General features: G+C 56.8%; 1 protein-coding gene across 1 annotated transcript in view; it reads left to right on the top strand.

The window, feature by feature from the left end:
* ABAT (4-aminobutyrate aminotransferase) overlaps positions 1–23,154 on the top strand; it is a 60,012-nt gene that overhangs the window by 34,178 nt on the left and 2,680 nt on the right. The window contains exons 3-14 of the mRNA XM_004692135.2: positions 4,579–4,676; positions 6,533–6,562; positions 7,671–7,788; positions 11,011–11,060; positions 15,356–15,436; positions 16,046–16,138; positions 16,581–16,643; positions 18,770–18,833; positions 19,068–19,216; positions 19,812–19,949; positions 20,364–20,531; positions 21,806–21,952. Of these exons, the coding sequence (XP_004692192.1) occupies positions 4,579–4,676; positions 6,533–6,562; positions 7,671–7,788; positions 11,011–11,060; positions 15,356–15,436; positions 16,046–16,138; positions 16,581–16,643; positions 18,770–18,833; positions 19,068–19,216; positions 19,812–19,949; positions 20,364–20,531; positions 21,806–21,952 (1,199 nt within the window). The remainder of the gene's footprint in view (positions 1–4,578; positions 4,677–6,532; positions 6,563–7,670; positions 7,789–11,010; positions 11,061–15,355; positions 15,437–16,045; positions 16,139–16,580; positions 16,644–18,769; positions 18,834–19,067; positions 19,217–19,811; positions 19,950–20,363; positions 20,532–21,805; positions 21,953–23,154) is intronic.

Genomic DNA, 23,154 nt, shown 5'->3' with positions numbered 1-23,154 from the left:
AAAACACTGCGACACGTTGTTGGCAAGGATGCAGCGTTAGGTGCTCTCCACAGCGGGCAAGTGGCCGCGAAGGAAGGGCTGTGAGTGACGGGAGTGAGGGTGGGCCTGTGGCCCATGCCTTCCTCACCACAGGCCTCAGACGGGGGCAACTGAGACTCAATGAAATTAACTCGCCCAGAGTCTCCGAGGAGCACAGCTTCACCCACCTGGCCCCGGGTGCGCGCCCTTAGCTAGTTAACTGTTGCTGCGTAACAAAGATCCCCAGCGTGGCAGGGCAAAGTCACATCCGTTTCTTACCTCACGGTGCCTGTGGGTTGGTGATGAGAGAAGGTGCCAGTTCCTGCATGGGGTGCCGCTGAGCTGTGGCCTGAGGGCTGGCGATTACTGGGGGGCTGGCTTCCAGGCAGCTCCCCGCTGTTTCTTGAGAGTGCAGCGAGCAGGAGGCATCCAAGCAGGAAGCCAGAGCTAGCGGCCTCCCCCACGGGATTTGCTTGGACCACCGTGTCATCCCCAGTGATGAGAGCATTGGCCCGAGACAGTCTTCTCATTGAACTGTTTCATGCAAAAAAAATAAATAAATAAAATTGTACGCTCTCATGTGGGTAAATGCAGCACAGAAACTGGGAGCAGCGGCAGCAAACAGCAATGGGGGCTGTGTGAAGTCTCACACGGTTTTTCCTCCCATTGTTACCAAACAATAAACGGGGTGGACAGTGGGGGGGGAGTTAAGATTTGTTTGAAAGAAAAGCCGAGCAAATAACGGCCAGTTGAACTTGACCTTGACTTTGGCCAGCTCAAGCATGGAACCCTGGCTCTTTGGGAAGATGGCATTCCTTTATGACTCCCTGTGGAAAGATCAAGAGGATGTTGACAAGCTGACAAGAGGCTGTTTTTACCGTTTGGTTAAACATTGACTGTGTAGGCTGGCATGACCACCAGGTGCGAGCGGGGAGCATGGTCATCAGGATCAGGGGAGCGGCTGGAGTCATGCTCTGTGCCGGAGCTGGGTGTCAGGGTAGACAGCCCACCCCCAGCCTGTTGTTCCTCATGAGTGAAAACACTGCACCATGCAACATTAATTCAGGCTCTGCTTCCTTGTGCTTCTGACAGTGATTGGCCTGTAGGGAAAACAGGTTGTGTTGCTGCAAAAGTTTACGTCAAAAACTTGTGCTGGATGAGATGAAGCAGCATCAGTTATAACCACAGAATCTGAGGAAGGAGACAGCCACGATTCCGGCGTGGCCACTGGCTAGCTGTGTGGCCGTGGGCGAGTTGCTGGACATTCGCGTCTCCCTGTGTCTTCTGTAACTTAGGGGTAATACTCCCGCCACGGGGCTGCAGGCATGCATCCTGTCAGCCACGTAAAGGTCAGCATAGTGTGCGGTCATTACTCGCAGGTGTTTGGTGACTGGGCACGTGCTCGTGTGACTTCACAGAAGGGATTCCAGAAAAAGTTGCCCTACTGCCAAGTTTGGCTCTCTTCTCTTGTGGTTTATAGCTTCATGCACCCAGGAAGGGGATATTTGTCGTGTTGGAATTTGGTTATTTTCCTCTACAAACTGAGACACACTGATGGTAGGAAAAGCAGAAGAACTGGACCTACATTCCAGCCCTGACTCTGCACCTCGCTAGCTGTGTGACTGTGAGGAAGTCACCTCACCTCTCTGATCCTCACCTGTAAAATGGGAATATCAGTACCGTCTCACAGGAGAGCTGTGGGCTGGTGAACACCGTAGCCAGGAGTTGGCCTCCGTCAGGCCTGCCGAGCGCACAGCAGGGACCCCTCGCACGCACGCACGCAGCTAACAGCCGCCTTCCTTTTCCTGACAGCCCAGTTGCCAGCTGTCTCACAGACTGACTCAGGATCACTGCCCAGTGGTCTCGACCCCCTTCCATCCACGCCCACAGACTTGGCTCCTACTTGGAGCCCGGGCGGTTCTAGAAACAGCCCTGTCTGCCTGGCCCCTGGCCGCGGGCACCCCGCAGCTGGGACTCTTCCTCTTCCTCCCTCTGCCCACCTCCCGGTCTCCTGTCCCCATAACCTGGGTTCCACACTCCAGTGGTTCCAAGCCACCGGCTGCCCCTGCACCGCCCTCCCTCCCGGCACCCTCTGCACTTCCCAAGAACTCTGACTGCGCCAAGTGAGGGCAAGGTCTTTTCTGGAGGACAGCGGGAGGCCTTGTGTGTCTCTGTTTGAAGACAGCTTGCTAATTTTGAATTTTTCCCATTCTCTCTTTGCTGGAAACAAGCGAGTTCCGCACGGTTGAGAGCTATTTTTATCCAGAAACGCTTTCCTGTCATGAGCAGGTCTAGTTGGAATCAGTCTGGGCCAGTAACCCTGGGCTGTGGCCGGGAAGAGATCACAGGTCAGTGTGAAGCCACGTCATCAGCATGTTCTCTGGCCTTTGACTCTCTGCTACCACTAGCAGAGAGCTAAGCTCTTGAGAAATTCCTTTTTCACTTCAAGATCAAGCAGAAGACAACAGGGGCCAGTTGCTTCATGCCTTCAAATGCGGGTGGTGCTGGATTTTAGCTGGATATTATGTTCAAAGGACTATGCTGTTTTGTTTTGTTTTGTTTTGTTTTACATCATTCTTCATTTTGTGCATTTTTCCATCTCCGTTGTAATCCCCCTGGGCCTCCTATCACCAGTTCACCTGTGTCAAAAGTCTGTGCTTTATTGCATAATTATTCAGAAATTTTCTCTGATAGCCAAAGCTAGTATGGAAAATTGAGAATAAATTTGTTTTCTAGATCGGACAGATGGCTTTGTGTCATTTGGCAAGGGTGTGTGTATGTGTTGAGAAAAAGAGAGAAGGGGAAAGAAAGAGGGAAACCTAGCAGGTTTTTTTTCACCTTCTGAGTTTAGTTTCCTCTCCTGTGTGATAGAAACACCAACAGCTACCCCCGGGGCCGTGGCAGGAGGAAAGTGATGACGTGCGCTTCTCTCTCTCTAGCTGTCCCCACTTCGATGCATTTATGGCTGCCGTTTCCCGCCACACACTGGCAGCAGGTGAAAAGCTAGCGGGACACTCAGGGCGGGGTCGCTGCTCCCCTCTCTGATTCCCCAGCACCAGCTCATGCAAGAGCCCCTCGGCCTTGGGGCCGAGCCAACCTTTGTGTCTCAGCAACGCCTGAACTCCGAAGCCTCGTGGGGTGGCCGGGGAGCTCCCTCTCTACGGCCAGTCCTACACCAGACATGTGAAATGGGTTTCAAACAAACCACTGGAGACTCAAACCTCTTTTGACATCCATGGTGGAGACATCGATCATCACCCCCACCGCCAGGGTTTGCAGTGGGGGAGACCAGGGACTCACCGTCCTAAACGCCCAGGACACCACCCAGCAGAGACTGGCCCGCCCCAGATGCCAGCTGTGCCAGGAAACTGCTCTGTTTATGCATGTCGCTCTAGATTCAGTTCTTTAAAAAAAACAATTTGATTTATTTATGCATACAAGAACTGGGGTACAGCCCAGAGGTTGGGGGATGACAGGGTTCACCAGAGATAGAGTGGGGAACAGAACAGGCCGATCTACTGAAACACACTGCTGACAGGAGCAGCGGGGAGACAGGAGAGGTCTGCTGCACCCTGGGGGTCACTCCCTGGCTGGGGATTGAACTCGTGCTGCAGGGGCAACGGAGAGCTTCATAGTGTTGCACCACCAGGGAGGGCCCTACCTCGCAGTATTCAGTGGTCTGTGAACAGGCAGGATGGTCAGGGGTTATTTAGCTACTGCCACAACTCAGTCAGGCCTCTTGTAGAGGCCACTTTTGTTTTAGGTTCGAGGTGATGTTGGTTTCCAACATTGTTTATGGCTTAGAGGTATGTGATTGTCAGCTGCTGTTACCACGCCAGAACACCCACAGTTCTCCACCCTAATCCACAGCTTGCCACCCCACCCCTCAAGCACCCTCGCTGGTAGCCTGAGCCTATGGATTTCTAAGGTTTGTGATTAGTTTGGCTCTATCTGACCCTTTGCTTAGTTTCTCTGCACCCCACGTGTAAATGACACCCTCTGGTATTTGTCTTTCTCTTTCTGAAGCAGCATCTCTTTCCCGTTCCATGCATGTTGGGCAAATGACTACAGTTCACCTTTTTTATTGCTGAGTAGTATTCCCTCGTGTCTACACCACATCTTCCTAGTCCACAAATCTGTCGCTGAACACTGAGGTTGTTTCCACAGCTTGGAGACTTAAATAGCACTGTAGTAGACACAGGTGGTCATGCTTGCCTTTGGGTTCATGGTTTGCATACTTTGGGTACTGTTCTGAATACTTTTAACCAGCATCTTTGTAGCCCGTTCTCATGATTTTCTTAGCATCTAAGCAAGGAGAGTGCTCAGTCAAAAGCACCGGGAAGCCAGCACCAGCAGTGCTCACACGGCATCTCTGGAGCTTCCCTCGCTTCACCCCATCTGGCCTTGCTGGTGTTTAAATCTGCAGTGTTCTGGTGGTGCTTGGGCCTGGCGAGACCCATGTCTGTGTGGTCTGGCTGGGTGGGGCTGAGCTCTGGCACTGTCTCAGTTAAGGACAGGGGCTTCTGTTGCCAAGGGTCTCCTCATCTTTGTTTTCTGCAGGGCCCAGACACATCAGTCAAGCTGCAGCCAAGGTCGACGTTGAATTTGATTACGATGGGCCGCTGATGAAGACAGAAGTGCCAGGGCCCCGCTCAAGGGTGAGTGGAACACAGCTGCATGGGGTTTGTGGGAAAGCCAAGGGATCTGAGAGGCAAGGATGTGCTGAGCTTAGGGGCCTGCATTCTTGGCTGCCTTCAGAGAGTTCACTAGAAATTCAGGACATCAGCACAGGAAGTCACGGAAGGCTTCCCAGAGGAGGTGTCTTGGTTACCAGTGTACCCAAACCTCAGTAGCGTGCAACGGCTCATCATGCGGCGTGAGCTGTGAGGGGGTGGGCAGTTCTCCACAGGCCTGGGGAGTGAGTGGCTGTAAGCTGATCTGGGCTAGGTTTGTCGTGGGTCACAGTGGTGGTCTGCCCTGCCCATGGGGCTCACATCCCCCCAGCAGCTGGACTCGGGGTTGTTCTGGAGACAGCAGAAACAAATCAAGTCACATGGCTTCCTTCAAGTCCAAAGTCAAGGGCGTGGACAGCACATGCCCTTGTGCTTGACCTTGAGACCAAAAACGAAAGACTTGCCAGAGGAGCACCTCTGTCCTAGGCAAGGGAAATAGTGGGTGCAGAGGTGTGCCGGGTGACATCGAGGGACACTGAATTCTGGGGTAGATGTCAGCGAGTGAGGTGGAAGAGGCACAAGCCAGTCTGATGAGGGAGGTTGGGGCGTCTCAAAAATGCTGCAAAATGGATCTCCCTGGGGCCACAAGGGCTGAGTCTCAGCACTAGGAAGCTATTGGCAGCCACTGCGGCACGAGTTCGATCCCCGGTCAGGGAGTGACCCACAGGGCACAGCAGACCTCTCCTGTCTCCCCACTGCTCCCCTCAGCAGTGTACTCCGTTCATCCTCCTGTTCTGCTCCCCACTCCGTCTCCGGTGAATCCCCTCCCCACCCCTGCACCTCTGGCTGGTACCTCCATTCTTATATGCATAAATAAATAAATTTTTTTAAATGCTGCAAAGCCTACATCTGGCAACTCCTGGAAGACAGGCTGAACTTGACTCTGTATTGCGTTACAAATGCCATTCCTGATGCATCTGAAAAATAGCAGTGTGAACCTTGTTAGTACCAATTCATTTTTTTCCTTTGCACATTTCACCCACAGTACCATGTTCTTTCCTGTCAGAGACTCCCTTTTGTCATGGCAACTATTTTCCAGACTCAGCAATCTTTGCGCTGACAAACATGGATTGTATTTCTGTTGGCGACAGCTTGCTCATTTTTCCTGCTTATTTCTTGGGGGAGAGATTTAATTTAATAGCAAGCTATTTGGAATAATCTTTCATATTCTTGTCATTAATCTTTTTTCAATTTTTCCATGGAAATATGTAGTGTTATGACATGAAGGGCTAAAGTTTATTCTGTGTTGAATTATTTTTAGAGATGAAATCTTTCTCATATTAAAGCAACGAGTTCCTAATTCTCAGCTTCTACACAGAATTGCACAAATGATTTATAGTGTTTGTATTAAACTTATAAATCGTTCTTTGAGATGCAAATTAACACTTTCAGTTGATTTCTTTCCTATGGGTAGTCGGCCTTTTTTCTGCTTAGAAGGACACTCGATAATCAGCTTAAATTTTTTTGTTAAATAATTTAGTTGATTTTAGTCATTTTTGTTAAGTATTTATCGTGTTATCTTCCAGTGTCTGAATGTTTGTTGAATGTTTTAGTTCATTTTATTATCTTCCAGTCTGTTTGTTGCACCAGCCATTTAACTGGCAGCTCTGATTTCCTGCCTGTTCATACGAAGCAACTTAAAAGTGCTTGTGATCTTGTCCAGCCGACAGCTTTAAGTTACCAGCAGGGGGAAGAGCCTCAAGACTGTGGGTGACTTGAATGTGGGCCCCTTTGGCAAGAGTGTATCCTCACTGCTCTGCTTTTGTTCTGCTTGCCCGCAGGAGTTAATGAAACAGCTGAATATAATCCAGGTAAGCGGGAGGAGCCCCCCACTCCCCCCCCCTCCCCTTTACCTTCAGCCTGGGGACACAGACATTTCATCTGAGCTCCCTTTAAAAAAGAAAGTGCAGCTGACTTTTGTTCTGAATGCTTTTTCCTGATTCCCTCTGTGATCTCTCCTTTGACTCCTTGGTTATTTGTGTGTTGCCTAATTTCACCATTTGTGTAAACTGTTGGCGATTCTTTCTGTTATTGATTTCTAATTTCCTTCCATTGTGGGTGGAAAACATAGCTGCATCATTTCAAACCTTCCAAATTGACTGAATCTTTTTTATGGCGCGTGCACGTGAGAGGCATGTGACTCTCTCTCCTTGGGTAGCGTCCTGGGGGTGCTGGGGAGGCTCCCAGTCTGAGGGGTCCCTCCTTAGTCTTCTGCCTAGGTTTCTGTGTGTTGGAACGCCAGGTATGGAAGTCCCCAGCTATTCTTGTAGGACTGTTTCTCCCACCAATGCTGCTTCCTGTCCTTCGGGCCTGTGGTCTGGAGCTCACGTGTTTGCAGTTATTAAGTCTTCCTGGTGGGCTGACCCTTGAGTCCTCACTGCACAGCTCCAAGCTGGTGACTTTTCTTAGAGTCTGTTTTGTCTGCTAATAGCTTGCTTGCTGACAGTTTCTTACTTTGACAGTTAATGTTATTATTGAAATGTGTTTATAGACAGACAGACGGATAGAAACAGAGATATGGCTTCCATTTTACTTTTTCTTCTCTGTGTGTCTAGTATCATTTTTGTTCTTTTGTTTCTCTTTGCGTTTTGTTCGGTTTTACATTGAGTATCTTAGTGCATGTAACCTTTTCTTTTCTTTAACAATGATTATAGATTTTCCCCAGTGCCTGTTCTGAGGTGTGCCATATGCATCTTGTCAGATTTGTACCTCACCCTCTTAGTGAGATAGCAGACACATATGGAAGCATTCATAAAATACGACCCACAAATTAAGAAACGGTTTCAAAGAAAAGCACCCATGTGGCGGCGCCCCGGGTAACAGGAGCCGGCTGCCAGGGGCCACAGAACGGGCGGGCGGTCCTGACAGGCGGAGACCTGCGCCGCAGCCAGCCTGATGCGCCCTCCTTCCCTCCCCAAGAACGCAGAGGCCGTGCATTTCTTCTGCAATTACGAAGAGAGCCGAGGCAACTACCTGGTTGACGTGGATGGCAACCGGATGCTGGACCTCTACTCCCAGATCTCCTCGGTCCCCATAGGTACGAGCTGGAAAGGAGCTTGAGCGTGACCTCTCGCTTAGTTGTGCCTGTGCAGACACTGGGTGCTTCTCCCAGCAGGTGCATCTGGGATGTTGCCCCCTCTCCCCTAAGGCAGAGAAAAGGAACAAGTCTTTCCCAGGAGCTCTATTCCTAACGACTTTCTCTGTCTTCTCCTGTTTCCTCCCCCACACCCTACCAGGGAGGTATGTGTCAGCGTCCCCAATCTGTGGCTAAACAAGCAAAACTCAGGTTAGCAGCTGGGCGTGAGGAGGAGGCCCGGCTGGGCGTGAAACCACGTCTCTGTGACTGTGTCCAGAGCCAGCCACCTTCGGCTGGTTCCCTGGATGAGGAGCCCGCGGCTGGGCTTCTGTGCAGGGATGGAGACGTCTTAGCGAAGAGGCAGCAGGATGAGGTCTCCGCCAGAACAGCCACAGCCTCATCCTCTGGGTGGGGAGCGGTGGGGCTCTGGAATATGCTTTCTACCCCAGAGTTGCTCTGGACGGAGGCATGGGCTGGCCCTTTTGTCCCTCTGCCTCGTCAGCTGCCAGACGAGGAGACAAGTGTCATCTCTCGGACAAAACAGCTTCCATTCTCCAGAGCAGTTTCCAGAAACAGCAGATGCTGTTCCCAGTGCCCTGCACCCCCCCACCCCCCACAGCTGGGAGGGGGTGGCCTGCGCAGGACAGTAAGTAGGGAGGCAAGGGGGCTTCTCCCTCACCCCACCGTAGCCTACCCCACAGCGCAGCCCTGAGGCGGAAGAACACTCATTGCCTGAGAAGCAGCACCATGTGGGGTTTTTCCAGCTCTGCCTGGCAGCGTGATCAGGAGCCGCCAGCAGCACCTGCCTCCCCTCCGGGCCCCACGGAGCCGGTGCGGGAGGGCGCGGGGGCGGGGGCGGCAGCACCAGCCTGGCCGGCATCCTTTGCAGCCTGGGCACCATCTCTCAGCTGGTGGGCTCTGAGCAGAGCTGCCGGAGAAGCTGCCCCTCCAGGATGACACCAGGGCACCCTGTGGCTCCCCTCGGCCTCCCTAATGCCACCCTGTCGGCACCCTTGGCCTTTCCGAGACTCCACCGGGCCTCGCTCCTCCTCGGCCTTCCCCTGCCCATTCCTTCCAAACGGTTTCTTTCCCACTAGACACAACTAGATGGAAAGGGCATGACTCATCGTTTTGGGAAGTCCCTGGGTCAGAAACACCTGCCCTTCGAGGCACCCCTAGGCCTGCCCGCATTCTGTTTGGAGGAGCAGAACCCCTATATCCTGGGTCCAGGCCTGGCCCACCGAGGATCAGCCAGGGCTGAGGGCCAGGCTCCTGCAGGCAAGCCCCTGCCACCCCCACCAGGCTCAGCCGGCCTACAGGGGCCGGGGTGGGGGGTGGGGGGGAATGGTCAGCAGCCCCAATTAAAAGACTCCAAGTTCTAAGAGTCCTCTCTCCGGCCACCCTTCTCCTCCACCTGTAGTCTTGGAGATGACCTCTGAGCAAATACTTACTGAGATTTCACTACATGCCGGCACTGCTGCAACCCTCACGTAATCTCAGCCAAAGCCCACAGCTTTTAGCACCAAAATGGTTGGGAGGGGGAGGGGCAGGTTTCTCCCAGCGTGGACAGGAGCTCCTGCTCCTGAGCCCACAAAGCTGCTTCCCAGAGAGCAGCCTCCAGGAGAGCTGCAACATGGGGCCCCCCAGAGTGGGCTTCCCCATCAGAGGGCCCCCCAGGGTGGGCTTCCCCATCAGAGGGCCCCCCAGGGTGGGCTTCCCCATCAGAGGGCCCCCCAGGGTGGGCTTCCCCATCAGAGGGCCAGGCCTGGCTTTGCAGCCACGGAGAGGCGGGCTGCGATTTCCCTGGGATGGGCTTATCTACCGAGGCAGGAAGGCCACAAACACCCAGGCAGCGTGATGGGGAGCAGGCAGAAAGGCCTCTGGCCCGGGCGGAGTTGGGGAAACCCCACGCGGTGTGCCCTCCCAGGCGGGAGTCTTCTGCCCGGCCGAGCTGCTGCCGTGGGGGTGAGCGAGCAGCGGCCCTTGCCTCCCACACCCTCCTGTCCACCCTCCTGGCAGCCGCCCAGGAGAATCACAGGCTTTTCACTCTTTCATTCAGTCAGAAGACAGACTTGGGGTGCTCCCTGCCCTGTTTACTGTGCACGGAGGCTGTGCACGGGGCCGGGCCCAGCGCCCGTGTGGAAAGTCTCCTTTCAAATGTATTTAAATTAGAAAGTGAAGTGGTTTCAAGAAGTCAGGTACAGGCAGGCTTGTAGGGGAGACCCCATCCGGGCACTTTGTCCACGCCTGCGCCGAGATCGGCGTCCCCTCTCCCAGACACAGCAGGCTCGCCCTCCCGGCCGGCCGTGCGGCTGCTCACGCTCGCGCTGACAGCCCCTGAGCCGGACCCTTGGCTTCTGCTTCGAGGGTCTTCTGGGAGGCCCCTGACCTCGGTGCCTCCCGCTCCGAGTCCTGCCCCGTGGGGGTGGTTGCGCGCACGCCCACGCATGGAAGCGCAGCCCCTGCGCCAGACACTGGCCGTCGTCCTCCTCCTCGGGACAGAAGCGCCTGTTTACTGAGCAGCTAGTAGGTGCAGGGGACGCCCTGTTCCCTGAGCTGACGCTCCAGCAGCTGTTTGGCTGCAGGGGGATGCAGGAGGCTTCACGCCTGCAGACACTGGGTGTCACGGCTCAGGCACGTGGTCAGCTGTCGTGACCTTTGTGGGGAAAGTTGTCAGAAGAGCATTTGCCGAACCGAAGGGCACCCTACGTGCTCCTGGCACCCCAGGCCCCCGGACTGCCCCGGCTATGGGAATAAGCAGAGGCACCCAGGCAGCCCTGCACCCCAACTGCGGGCGGCATCTCTCAGTCCCTGAGCGAACCTTTGTTGAGGTTCCACCCGCCAGTGAGCCCAGGGAGGGGTGGGGAAGGGGGCTCACCTGTCTGGCTGCCACTCCCAGCCCTGGTCTCCAGTGCCCCCTAACTTGGCCTTCGTTGCCTCTTCTGTCTGCCTAGCGTGGGGACCTGACCAGGCAGCAGAACCGCCTAGAATATTTATTAAGGAATTCTGGTCTGTACCTTAGGGATCCTGAGTCAGGGAGCCTGGGGCCCCCAAGAATGGGTCCTTCTGTCTGCAAAAGGAAAAATAGAGCCCTCGTTGAAGAGAGTTTCTGGTGGGGGAGGGGAGGGGCAGGGCCCGGACCCCGGCCAGCTGGCCTCTCACCCACCCGCCTCCTCTCCCCAGGTTACAGCCATCCTGCCCTCATGAAACTCGTGCAGCAGCCTCAAAACGCGGTGAGTCCCGGCACCGAGGCGCTCTGGGCGCTGGCGTCCCTTCAGTCTGTCCCTCGTCCATGAATACTGCCTGAGCACACCCCACGGGCCGGGCACTTGGGTCTGCAGAGAAGGGGCGGGCACAGCGTGGCCCCAGCGACAGGGACGACACAGGCCACAGTGAGGGCCCGCGCCGACTCCACAGCGCCACCTCAGCTGTCTAGGCAGTGGGGCTGGGGCTCAGAGACTCAGGTGTTGGTCCAAGGCCACACAGCCGCTGGAGGGCTGGGGAGAAGGCTCAGGGGAGCTGGCCACGGAGGGGCCTCAGGGCAGGGAGGTGACCTTTGGACAAGGCGCTGCCAGGGGACTAGTGACCCCTGCGGGGAGAAGAGAGCAGAAGGGAGGGGCAGTGAGCCCGGGCAGCCAGAGAGCGGGAGGCTCCCGGCGGCGCAGTCTCCACCGCTGACCCTGAGCTGGGGGTTCTCGGTGGGGGCGTCCTGCAGGGTACTCTGCCGCATCTCCGTGTCCCCCTGCGGGGGTCACCGGGGTGGCCTCCTCCACGGACCCCTTCTGAGAGTGGTCAGGTGTCTGGGGTCGCTGGCCGTGGTGTGAGCACGGGCCAGTTTCAGCAGGTCCCGCCAGGCAGTGTGTGGGGGGGTGCGGTGCGGCGGGGGTCCCGCGATCTGGGGTGTGGGATGGGGGAGCGTCCTGCCCGCAGGGTCGGGGGCTCCTGCCCGTGGGGAGTGAGCGTTTCTGGCCCCACCCTGTCATGGGTGGGGCCCCAGACTCAGGGAGCGGCACACTTGTCCACCTGTGGCAGGAATGTGATTCCCGAAGAGGAAAGCCAGAAAGGCGGGGGTGGGGGTCGAGCCGGGCCCCGCTCGCCTGGGGCAGCGGGGCGGGCGCCTCCGGTCAGCCGGCCTCGGGGCGCGGCTGGGAGCGCGTCTCCTGCGGGTGTCTGGCTCCCCATTGGCAGCCCGCGGCTGTGTTTACTCTCAGAGCCAAGCTCTGTTTCAAAACGTTGTGCAGATCCCAGCTGCCTCAGCAGTTGGTGCTGAAAAAATGTGTCAACAAACATGTCACACGCGTTCTCAGTGTCAGCTGCCTCCAGAGGCAGCACGTGGCCAGCGCCCCTGAAGCCAGGCTGAGCTCTGGTTTCTGGGGGTGCCCTGCTCCCCACACCCCTGCCTGGAAAGGGCCTTCACGTCCTCCTCCGCAAGTCCCGGCACCGTCCCACTTGATGGGAACCCCAGCGTCACCCCTTCACACGCACCCTGTCCACTCTCACCTGCAAACCGCCCCAGCTGTGTGGGGAGCCCTGGGGAGCCTTTCCCCCCTCAGAGGGGTCCGGGGGCCAACTCTGCTTCACCCCAGCCCCGGGCCTGGTCCCCGTCTGGACATCTGTTTGCTGGCTGACCATTGCCTGAGGCCTGGTGTGAGCTGGGGCCTGATCTGGGCACTGGGGTGCACAGGGAGGTCGCTGCTTCTGGGTCACAGCTTGGGCCGCTACCTGGACCCCGCCAGGACCTGGTCTCGCCCCAGCCGGGACCCCACCTGGTTGCAGTCTGTGCCCACGTTCTGCAGGACACAGGACGTGGTTGGGGTGCGGCACTGCCAGGCCTCAGGCTGGGCCCTGACCGACATGTTGGGCCCCAGATTCCTGGCCAGAGAAGCTCGCAGGAGAGGCAGTTACCGCATTTTACCCGTCCTGGGAGCCTCCTGAGGTAGCTGCGGTCCTGACAAGGGGGTTCTCGTTCCTCCTGCACCCCAGCCACGTCCCCTGAAACTCCAACACAGCCATTTCTTCCAGCGGCAAAAGATGGAGCCGCGCCCTGGAGGCACAGTTTGGGTTCCAACTCCAGCTCTCGTGTCACCTTGTTAGGGCGTCCTCAAGTTACGCCAGGGTAAAAGGCCACTGCGGGGCACAGCCTGACATCACAGCGCCCTGGACGGACAGAGGGTGGCTGGCCTGCTCCGCCGAGACACGCGCCACCCGTGTCCTTCTCGGCCGCAGCCCCCACCTGATGCCTGCCGTCTCCATGGCTCCGCACAGGCACCTGCCATGGGGTCCCTGCTTTGGTTCCCAAATGAGGCCCCTGGAGACCAGAGAGGCTCGGTGACCAGCCCGGGTGGCACAGCCACTTAGCCCAGAGCCCTATGCTTTGGGGCTGCAGAGTCTGATTGCGAGAATTCTAGAATCCTGTCCCCATTTGATTCAGCTACCCAATGTCCCAGATAGCTTCTGTTCTTAATGTCACGCTTTGTCGAACAAGAACACCACCCCCACATCTTCCCTGGGCCCAGATAGGCAGCCAAGCTGCCAGCCAGCCTGGCCGGCCCCTCTGAGCCAGCTCCCCTGACACCGAGTGGCAATTTGCTTCCACCCTCATCTCATGATGCGTTCAATTTCTTAGGAGCCCCGTGAACCCTGAGAGCAAGAGGAAGTGCCCTCAGAGGCCCCGCTCAGGCCAGCCAAGGTCTCCAGGCTGTGCCAACCGAGTTCCTACCCAGCATGAGCACCTTGGGGTGGAGGCTGCCTGCGGTGCCTGGCTGAGGAGGATGCAATCTGAATTTAGCACACCTGAATTTCAGTTGTGGTTCTGCCCCTTCCTGTCTGTGTGACTTGGGGAAAGTTGCTTGACCTCTCTGGTCCTTAGGTCTTCCCACCTCTACAACAAGGAGAGCTAGCTCCACCCCCCCACCCCACCCCACCCCACACACTACGTATCCTGGTGATCATAAAGCACCAAATTCAACAGAGGAGTGAGCCTGCCTCACCTGCCCCAGCTGCCAGAGGATGCCACCTGGGCCTCCCAACGTGGCACAGGTACTGCTGGGTTTACACAGCGTTGGTCTGATTAAGTCCAGATAGAGATTTTCCCAAAGTCCCCTAGTCCCAGCCCACCCCACACCTTTTAACTAAGCACTTAGCTCTTGCTTTGCTCTGTTGACTTCCTTGTCGAGAGAAATGTCTCAGCACCCACATCTTTCCGATTTGAAGGAAAAACAGGTCAATGTAGAGGCTCAAGTAATTTTTTCAACCTTGCCATCCTCACACTCAGTTCCTCGTCAGATGTCCCTGCTAACCCTGGTTTCTTTAGAATGTCCAGAGCTGCCACAGATCATCTCCTTCATGCCTTTTCTTCCATGTTTTTCAAGATTGTAGTGTAGTTTCTGATAGACACATGGATAAGCATGGTGTGGAATATTACACAGTCTTGAAGAGGAAACAGATCTTGCCACAGGCTATTAGCATGGTGCAGACATAAAAGGCTAAATGCTGCCACAGGTATGAGATGCTGAACATCACGAATCCGTAGAGATAGAAGATAGAAGAGTGGGTGCTGGGGGGTGGATCGCGGGGAGCTGTTATTCAAAGGATGTTTGTTTCAGTTCTGCAAAATGAAACAGTTCCGGGGGTGGATGGTGGAGATGGTTGCACAACAGTGAGAACGGGCTTGGTACTGATCTTAGAAATGGTCAGGGCCATAACCTAACATGCTACATGAGGCCAGGGTGGGGGCTAGAGGTGTCCAGGACCCAGAACCTCCCACACAGCTACTGAAATCGACTTGGGGAGTCCAGGGTCTTTGAGCAAGTGTGGGTTTCTGGCTTGTGATACTGCACAGAGCTGTCACACAGGACCCTGGCACTGGGAGGCTGGGGAGGGCTACTTTAGACTCCTTTGAGCATCTCTCTGTGGTTCTGTGGCTATAACATCAGCATGGCTCACACCCCCAAAGCAGACAGTAACAAGTACACTTGAGGACACAGAACAAAAACTCTCATTCACAACTGATGGAAACGTAAAATGGTACAGCTACTTTGGAGAGCAGTTTGGCCATGTGACACGCACGCACACGCCCTGGGCCGCCAAGTGGGGGTGTGTGCGCACAAAGGTGTGAATGTGTACCTTGGCTTCCTTTGTATTTGCCCACACCTGGGAACAACTCAGAGTCCTTGAAGGGGGGACGTTACACACTCGGTGGCCGGTGCCGGCCAGGAATACTACGCAGCAACAGAAAGGGCCAACCGGACACGTGAAGTAACTGATGGGAGGACATCAAAGGCATGGGGGGGGTCCGGATGGCCGGCTCACCCCGTGCAGTCCTCTTTACACCAGATGCTGGGACAGGCAAAACCATGGGGGCATAAAACGGCGCGAGCTGCCAGGGCTGGCCAGGATCAGCCACACGCGGGCTTGGGGGTCTGTTCTGGGTCTGGATATTTCTTATTGTGGTACTCTGAGCCGGGAAGCCTCGCTGGCGGGCGGGCGCCCGGGCCGGCGGGTGAGCCTCTCTCCCGGCCTCTTGCAGAGCACCTTCATCAACCGGCCAGCCCTGGGCATCCTGCCTCCAGAGAACTTCGTGGAGAAGCTCCGGAAGTCCTTGCTGTCCGTGAGTCTGCCCACGTGGCCTGCCGCCCAGGGAGGGCAGGGTAGCGCCCCCACAGCCATCGGGGGACGGGGGGCAGGGTAGCGCCCCCACAGCCATCGGGGGAGGGGGAGCAGGGTAGCGCCCCCACAGCCAGCCCCGAGTCTCCGCGACCGCCCTGCCTTGGTGCTGGTGCTTTCACTGGGAGCAGTTGTCATTTTCCTTTAGAAGCAAAGAAGGCAAATGAGTGTTTAGGGAAAAGGGGTGCTCCGGGAGATGCGCCTTGGCCCCAGAGAGCAGCTCTGCAAGCAGCTGCATTGTTACGAGGGTTCAGGTCATCCCGGCCCTGTAAATGGGGGTGTCTGTGTGGTGGTGGCAGCAGGAGGGGTGGGCTGGTTTGCTTTGCTCTTTTTCTCCTCTCTGGCCTCCGGCCTCGGGCCCTCCAGGCCTCCCAGACTTGCCCTCCAACCCAGCAAAGCCTGAGTCCCCCCATCCAGCCCCACCGCTGCTGGGATGCGACCCCCCAGCCACCCCCGCACCCCCCTCCCCAGCCTTCCTGGCCCAGCCAGGCCCCTCAGCGCTGGCTCGGGGCAGGGGTGGCCCCACGAGCTGAGCCAGGCGCCCTCCCCGCAGGTGGCACCCAAAGGCATGTCCCAGCTCATCACCATGTCCTGCGGCTCCTGCTCCAATGAAAATGCCTTCAAGACCATCTTCATGTGGTACCGGGTGAGGCTGGGTGAGGCTCGGGCGGGCGCGGGGTCCTGGCCCCTCCTCCCCCGCCCAGCCAGCTCAGCCGCGGGGGTGGTGGAACCAGCCTGCCCGGGGCGGCCTCGACAGCACTTCGCAGGAGGCCGCACCGGGAGCCGAGGCTGTGGCGCCGAGCTGTGGCACCGAGACCCGCTGCTGCGATGGCGCGGTTCTCCCTGGCACCCCGCCGGTCAGCGGCCCCTGCGTGGCTAACAGAACAGCACGCACTTGCCTTCCGCGCTAGTTCACCGCAAGCCCAGTGAGCAGCCTCTTCTCCCGGGCCAGTACAGGCGCTGACCCCCCAGAGCGCCCCCCGGAAGGCCGTTCCTCCTGGTCCAGGCCAGACTGGGGCTTAGGTGCGCAGCTGAAGCCCTGCTAGGCCAGAGCTCCTCTGAGATACTGCTCTGTTCTGTTTTGTCAGAACAAGGAAAGGGGGCAAACGGGTTTCTCAAAAGAGGAGCTGGAGACCTGCATGATTAACCAGGTACGTGCAGCAGGGCCCTGGTCTTTGGGGGCTGCCCCGCCCCTGGGGCTGGCACTGGTGGGCAGCCCCTCCCCTCATGGCAGGGTCTTTGTCGCGGCCGGCCCAACAGAACGCTGTCGACTGAAAGGTCTGCTCTCACAGCTGTGCAGGCTGGAGGGCCAGACCCAGGTGCCGGCTGCCCGGGTGCTGGGGGCTCGCTTCCTGGCCTGCTGGTGGCTGCCTGCTCCGTGTCAAGGGGGGGACACCGCATGTCAAAGGGAGGGACGGGAGAGAGAAGGGAAAGGTGAAGGTGGAGACAGAGAGTGCCCTCTGAGTCTCTTCTTTCCGGACGCTAATCCCATCGGGAAGGCCCCACCCGCCTGACCGGAATCACCCCCCAAAGGCCCCGTCTCCAAATGCCATCACACAGGAGTTAGGGCCTGAACGTATAAATTGAAGGTGGGGGGCCCAGACATTCAGTCCATGCAAGAGGTCCCCAAGCACCCTCTCTCCAGAGTCCATCCCTTGGCATCAAGGCCAAGTGCCCTGTGCCTGTCCAGCTCCTATCACCTTCCCAGGACAGCGGCCTGAACCTGACAGACCTCAGGACACCTTCATGAAGACTCTAGAATAATCCAAAATGCTAATAAACGTGAACTCTGCAGGGGCATTCACCCCAATCATGTCTAGGGTAACCGTAACCAGAAAAGACTGGAAATCACAGTGTTGGGGCTCCAGATGGAACCTGCAGCTCACAGAGGCCACTGCCCGGGGAAACAGTGCTGGGCCCCAGGAAGCCAGTGGGGAGAGTCCAGCACCCAGCCAGCTCCCACCAGAACCGGCCTCGCCTGTCCATCCCGTTACCATCTACACCCAAGTGTCTGTGGCTTTAAAAAAATAAGTCAAGAATCACGAACTCAGGTCCCTGCTGCTGGCAGCCTCGAGAGTCACCAAGGCTTTCTCCTGGCGTGGAGACAGCTTAGCGCAGACAGCAGGGTGGGGTTTGTATGGACGCCGTGCGCTCAGCCATGTAAATAAATACACTGGACATCACGAGAAGAAATCCTGCCAGCACGTTGACAACGGGTGGCCCCTGGGTGGAGAGATTGGCCTTTTTTATCTGTATTTTCTGCATCCCCAACAGCAAAGGGTCCATCCACCCCTTCCGTCCTCGATGTCCAGACCCACATAAACTGAGGGCTGCCCTCTCCCTTCTGACCGTGGGTCTTCCCGGACGGAGGCCTGTGTCCGCCCCACGCAGCGTCCCGGACGAGCACTTCCACCAGCCCTCCCAGACTCCTTCTTGCCTCAGCACTGCCTCCAGACACCTGCGAGGCTGCGTCAGGCTGACCATCCTGGGTTTTCTGCAGTTTGGGGGAGGAGGCGATGGTGCTCTGCTTGGAGTCTCAGGGACCCAGCAGGGATCAGCCAGTCTGAGAAAATGCTGCATCAATCGCCCAGGGTTGGGGAGGCCTCTGGGGGGCAGTGTGCCTGGGGCTGCTGGACACAGGTCCAGAAACCCAGCTGCTGTGCCCTTCACTGAGACCTGGAGGGGGCTGGGGGCCCCTGTTACCTCATCAACCCCAGGGAAGCTGCCATGGGAGAGGGAAAGGTGGGGTCCTCCGGCATCACGCTCCACTCTGCAGACCCTTCCAAAGGCCTGGGGCCTTCCTGTGCAGTACCCAGCTCAGCCACAAGTGGGAGCCGCAGTGATGCACCCCACTGAGCTGCGGGAAGCCTGGAGCAGGCCTTGGGGGCGCTAAGGGTGAGGGGTCGAGGGCTAGGAAAGGCCTGTCCACAGCCGGACAAGAACTGCAGGGCCCCAGCAGCCCATCGAGGAGGAAGGCAGGTGAGGTCCCTGGGTCTGCAGCCTGGCGGGCTCTTGGCTGACCACACTCTGGAGAAAAGTGGGCCCAGCGCATGAGAAGCTTGTGGGAAGCCTCAAGCGTGAAATCTGATTTTAAACGTCGCGAGGCAGTAACATTCTTTTTATCTAAGTGGGAGAGCAGAACGTCGCTGGCGGCTGACCTCAGAGCATCTACAGCCTCTGCCCCGAGGGGCTCCGGCGGCTCTGGTCGGCGCGGGGCCCTGGGTGGTCTGGGCGACCGTCCCCTGACCGGGACTGACCGGCCACTGTCTTGTTCCAGGCCCCCGGCTGCCCCGACTACAGCATCCTCTCCTTCATGGGCGCCTTCCACGGGAGGACCATGGGTAAGGAGCCGCTGGGCGCGGCTCTCTGGGCCTCGCTGGCTCGCGGCAGAGCGGCCGAGCAGCCCGGTGCACAGAGGCGGAGCCGGAGGCCCAGCTCGGGCCCCTCCGAGGCCGAGGAGTGGGGGGCCAGGATTTGCACCTATCGCTCTTCGTAAGGCCTCCGTGGGCTTCGGGGTCCTTTCCAGGCGCTGCTCCCGCTTCCCCGGCCAACCCCACTCCTCCTTCTCGCTGCAGGCTGCCTAGCCACCACGCACTCCAAAGCCATTCACAAGATCGACATCCCGTCCTTCGACTGGCCCATCGCGCCCTTCCCGCGGCTCAAGTACCCCCTGGAGGAGTTCGTCAAGGAGAACCAGCAGGAGGAGGCCCGCTGTCTGGAAGAGGTGAGTGGCGCGGGGGCTGAAGAGCGCTGTGAGCCTCAGCAGCCACTGTGGCACCAGTTGATCCCCGGCCAGGGAGGGCCCACGGGGCCCACGGGCCACCCTCGGCAGCCCAGCGTCTGGGCACGCATGGTGTTCCCTGGGAGGACAGGGGGCCGGAGCGGCCTCGAGCCCCAAATGTCCCGCCCTGGGGAGAGTCCTGAGACCCCAGCACCCCTCCCTGCACCCTGGGCCATTTCTCACCCCGGTTTCTTTAGGGCAGCGGGGCAGCGGGGGTGGGGGGGTGGGAGGGGGCGTAAAACAAGCACCACTGACTCTCGAATAAGCAGCTCTGTGGTAAGAGGGGGAGCACAGAGAAACGGTCCCACTGTCCCCCACTTCACGGTGGTGCGGGGTCTCCAGAACCCCAGAGTGCTTTGGGGTTGCCCAAACCCCAAACCCCAGTGACACTTTGCCAGGTTCCACTTAGGCCACGTCCCGACTGTATCCCCGGGGCGAGCACCCACCCCAAGGGGACCGACGCGCCCCTTCACACGCGTGGCGCCCAGCGGTGTCCCGCCCGGAAGCGCAGGGGCACGCCGCTCCCCTTCCCGCCCAGGTGGAGGACCTGATCGTGAAGTACCGGAAGAAGAAGAAGACGGTGGCGGGCGTCGTGGTGGAGCCCATCCAGTCCGAGGGCGGCGACAATCACGCCTCCGACGACTTCTTCCGCAAGCTGAGAGACATCTCCAGGAAGGTGGGTGTCTGGGGCGCCGGCCTCCGGCTTCGCTGCTCTCCCGGAGCAGAGGGCCGCGACCTTGCTGACCTGCGAGGCCGGCTTGAGTTGGTTTGATCACAGGCTGATAAACAGCAGCGCTGAAGGCCCGGCCGTCCTTCAGGCCTGCGCAGGCAGCGTGGCGGGTTTCCGTCTGAGGAAACCGGGGTGCTCGGGGCAGGGCAGAGTGAGCCGTTGCTGCCTCCGGGCCAGGGAGTGTTTGCAGGCCTGTTCCAGCACATTCCGGCCAGCCCTGGCAGGACCGGCCCGTAGGTGAGCCTTGCACAGCCAGAGACGTGGGGCTGGGTTGGAGGCTCAGGAAGCAAAGGGTCAAGCTGCCGGGTGGGGTGTCTGCAGCAGCTGCGGGGGTGGTTACCTTCCCCTCCTCTCCGCCAGCACGGCTGTGCCTTCTTGGTCGATGAGGTCCAGACCGGAGGGGGCTGCACCGGCAAGTTTTGGGCCCACGAGCACTGGGGTCTGGATGACCCAGCAGACGTGATGACCTTCAGCAAGAAGATGATGACCGGCGGCTTCTACCACAAGGAGGAGCTCAGGCCCAACGCTGTGCGTGAGAACCCGCCCGCTGTCCCTCCCTGCAGGGAACTGAGTGGACTCTTGACACGTCACAGAGGTTCCATAGGCCCACTTCCCAGTGACTTGATGTACAGCCAGTGGTTACGATCACCCCCACCTGTCTCTGCGGGCCTGGCTTCACGCATTCTGCCCTGATTTCTCCTGTGCCCACGTGCCATAGAGTTGTTAACAACCCTGCCGCAAACAGCGTTTGCTCTGTACCTGGCCTGGCCCAAGCACTCCTGTATAGTCAGTTCTTAAAACAAATGAACGGAGTAGCACGCCTGTATACGGTCAGTCCTTAAAACAAACTAACCGAGAAGGTGTTGTTCTCATCAACCGTTGTACTAATGAGGAATCAGGCACAGAGAGGTTTACTAAGCTGTTCAATATCACACAGCCAGTCATATAACTAAGCCAGAATTCAAACCCAGAGCCCAGGTTTTTAACTACTATTCTGTACTGCGTGGGCATATGGAATCTTTTGGGAACCCAGCATCTTTCTTTCCTCCCTGCTTGCATGGCAAATGCTCGAGTTTGCCTCATGGTCCAAAATGGCTGCTGGAGCTCTAACCATCACATCTCAATTCCAGACAATAGAACTGTCTCCTTGTCTTTGGCAGTCATCCCAGGAATCTCGCAACACTTCTATGTCTAACACTGACTACCATCTTGTTGCGTGACCAGTGCTAACAGCAAGAGAGGCCAGTGAGTGTGTTTTAGCTAGCGGTGCTCACACAGTGAAGATTCATGGAGGGATAAATCTGGTGGTGTCTTGAGGGCCAGCTGCTACCAGCCCACCACCTATGATCAATGTTTACCCTGGACAAAGCACTTAACCTCTCAAGAGCTTGACTTCCCCCTCTCCAAAATAAAGATTATGGTACTTAAGGAGCAAGTCTCTTGGTTTGGGGATTTTCCCTTGCATAGACACTTGGTCTCCCTAATAGCAGGACAGCAAGTCTTCAAAAAATGTTTTATTCAATGTGATTTTGTTATAATATCAGTGAGAAAAGAACAGTCCTGGGCAACGTTGAAAGGAGAGACGTTACTCAAGATTTCATACAGTGAGTCCCTTAAAGTCAGACTCCAAGAACCCCACAATGACTTCAAGTGGGAGAGATTCCGTGAGAGGTGGGGGGTGATCCTCTTGAACCGTAGGAGCTCTCAGGGTCAGTTCCTCTTCTCTCACACAGGGAAGGTGTTTCTGAGAGAAGCCGGCCTCTTTGGGGTGTGAGCCCTTCCAACACCCTGTCTCATTCTAGCCTTACCGGATCTTCAACACTTGGCTGGGGGACCCATCCAAGAACCTGCTGCTGGCCGAAGTCATTAACGTCATCAAGCAGGAAGACCTCCTGAGCAACGCCGCCCATGCCGGCAAGGCCCTGCTCACTGGGCTGCTGGACCTCCAGGTAACTCCCCCATCCCTCCCTTGCTCCCCAAGACCTCTGTGCACGCTTCCCAGGGACCCCAGGACATATCTGAGCTCTTCAGCTTGTTAATGGTGTATGGTGATGATGGTGATGGTGGCGACGGTGATGATGCTGGTAGTGGTGAAGATGTTAATGATGTTAAGGTGATGATGGTAGGGATATTGGTGATGATGGTGGTGGTGGTGTTGGCATTGATGGTGATGATAATGATGGTGGTATTGACGGTGGTGATGGTGACAATGATGATGGTGGTGTTGATGATGGCGGTGGTAGTATTGATGGTGATGATAATGATGATGGTGACAGTAATGATGGTGATGATGATGGTGGTGATAATGATGGTGGGGGTAGAATTGATGGTGACAATAATGATTCTGATGATGGTAGTGCTGATGGTGGTGGTGATGATGACGATGGTGATGATGGCAGTGATGGTGGTGGTGGTGAAGGGAGGCAGGAGGCTTCCATTATTAATAGCCTGTCCATTAGCAAGTCCTATGATATGCTCTTCCAGTTCATCAATGACACTGCTCATGACCTGTTTACTTCTCTGACGTGATCAGGGCATAATACTAAACCACCAGTAACTGACAGCCTGCTGTATGTCAAGCATTGTGTTAAGTGCCTTATTTAATCCTCAAGATTAATACTCTGGGGGGAGAAAAGAACAAGACCCCTACTTAAATCTAAAGTTTGGAAATTCAAGACAGGGACGGGCATAGTATGGACTTGGCCTTAGACACAGGACAGAGGCAGGGGCTCCAGGGACCCCCCCACTACCTCACACACCCCAGTTACAGAGGCCAGATTTAGCAAATTACAATATATCCAATTATAATACCTGTTAAATTTGAACAAAACTAGTTAATTTTTTAGCATATAACTCGTGACATTTGGAATATACTTATGCAAATAAGTCATTTATTTGAAATTCAGATTTAACAACCCCCCAGAACGTGGAACAATTTGAAATTTCTCTGAATGAGAGAATAGTGACCTGGAGAGGTGGGTACTTTGCTGCCCAGGCTGCTGCCAGGCTCTGGCCCCAGACAGACTGAAGGGGTGAAATGTGGCTGTAGAGCAGCTAGGCCCCTCCCACTGGTCGACTCTTTTCGGGCTGGAGTTGCATTTATTTATGCATACAGAACTGGAGTACAGGCCAGAGGTGCAGGGCAGAAGAG

Source organism: Condylura cristata, unplaced genomic scaffold (genome assembly GCF_000260355.1).
Source record: "Condylura cristata isolate star-nosed mole 26May11 unplaced genomic scaffold, ConCri1.0 scaffold00032, whole genome shotgun sequence".
NCBI lineage: Eukaryota > Metazoa > Chordata > Mammalia > Eulipotyphla > Talpidae > Condylura > Condylura cristata.
The sequence above is the reverse complement of the archived record's forward strand: the minus strand, read 5'-3'. Positions and strand labels throughout refer to the sequence as shown.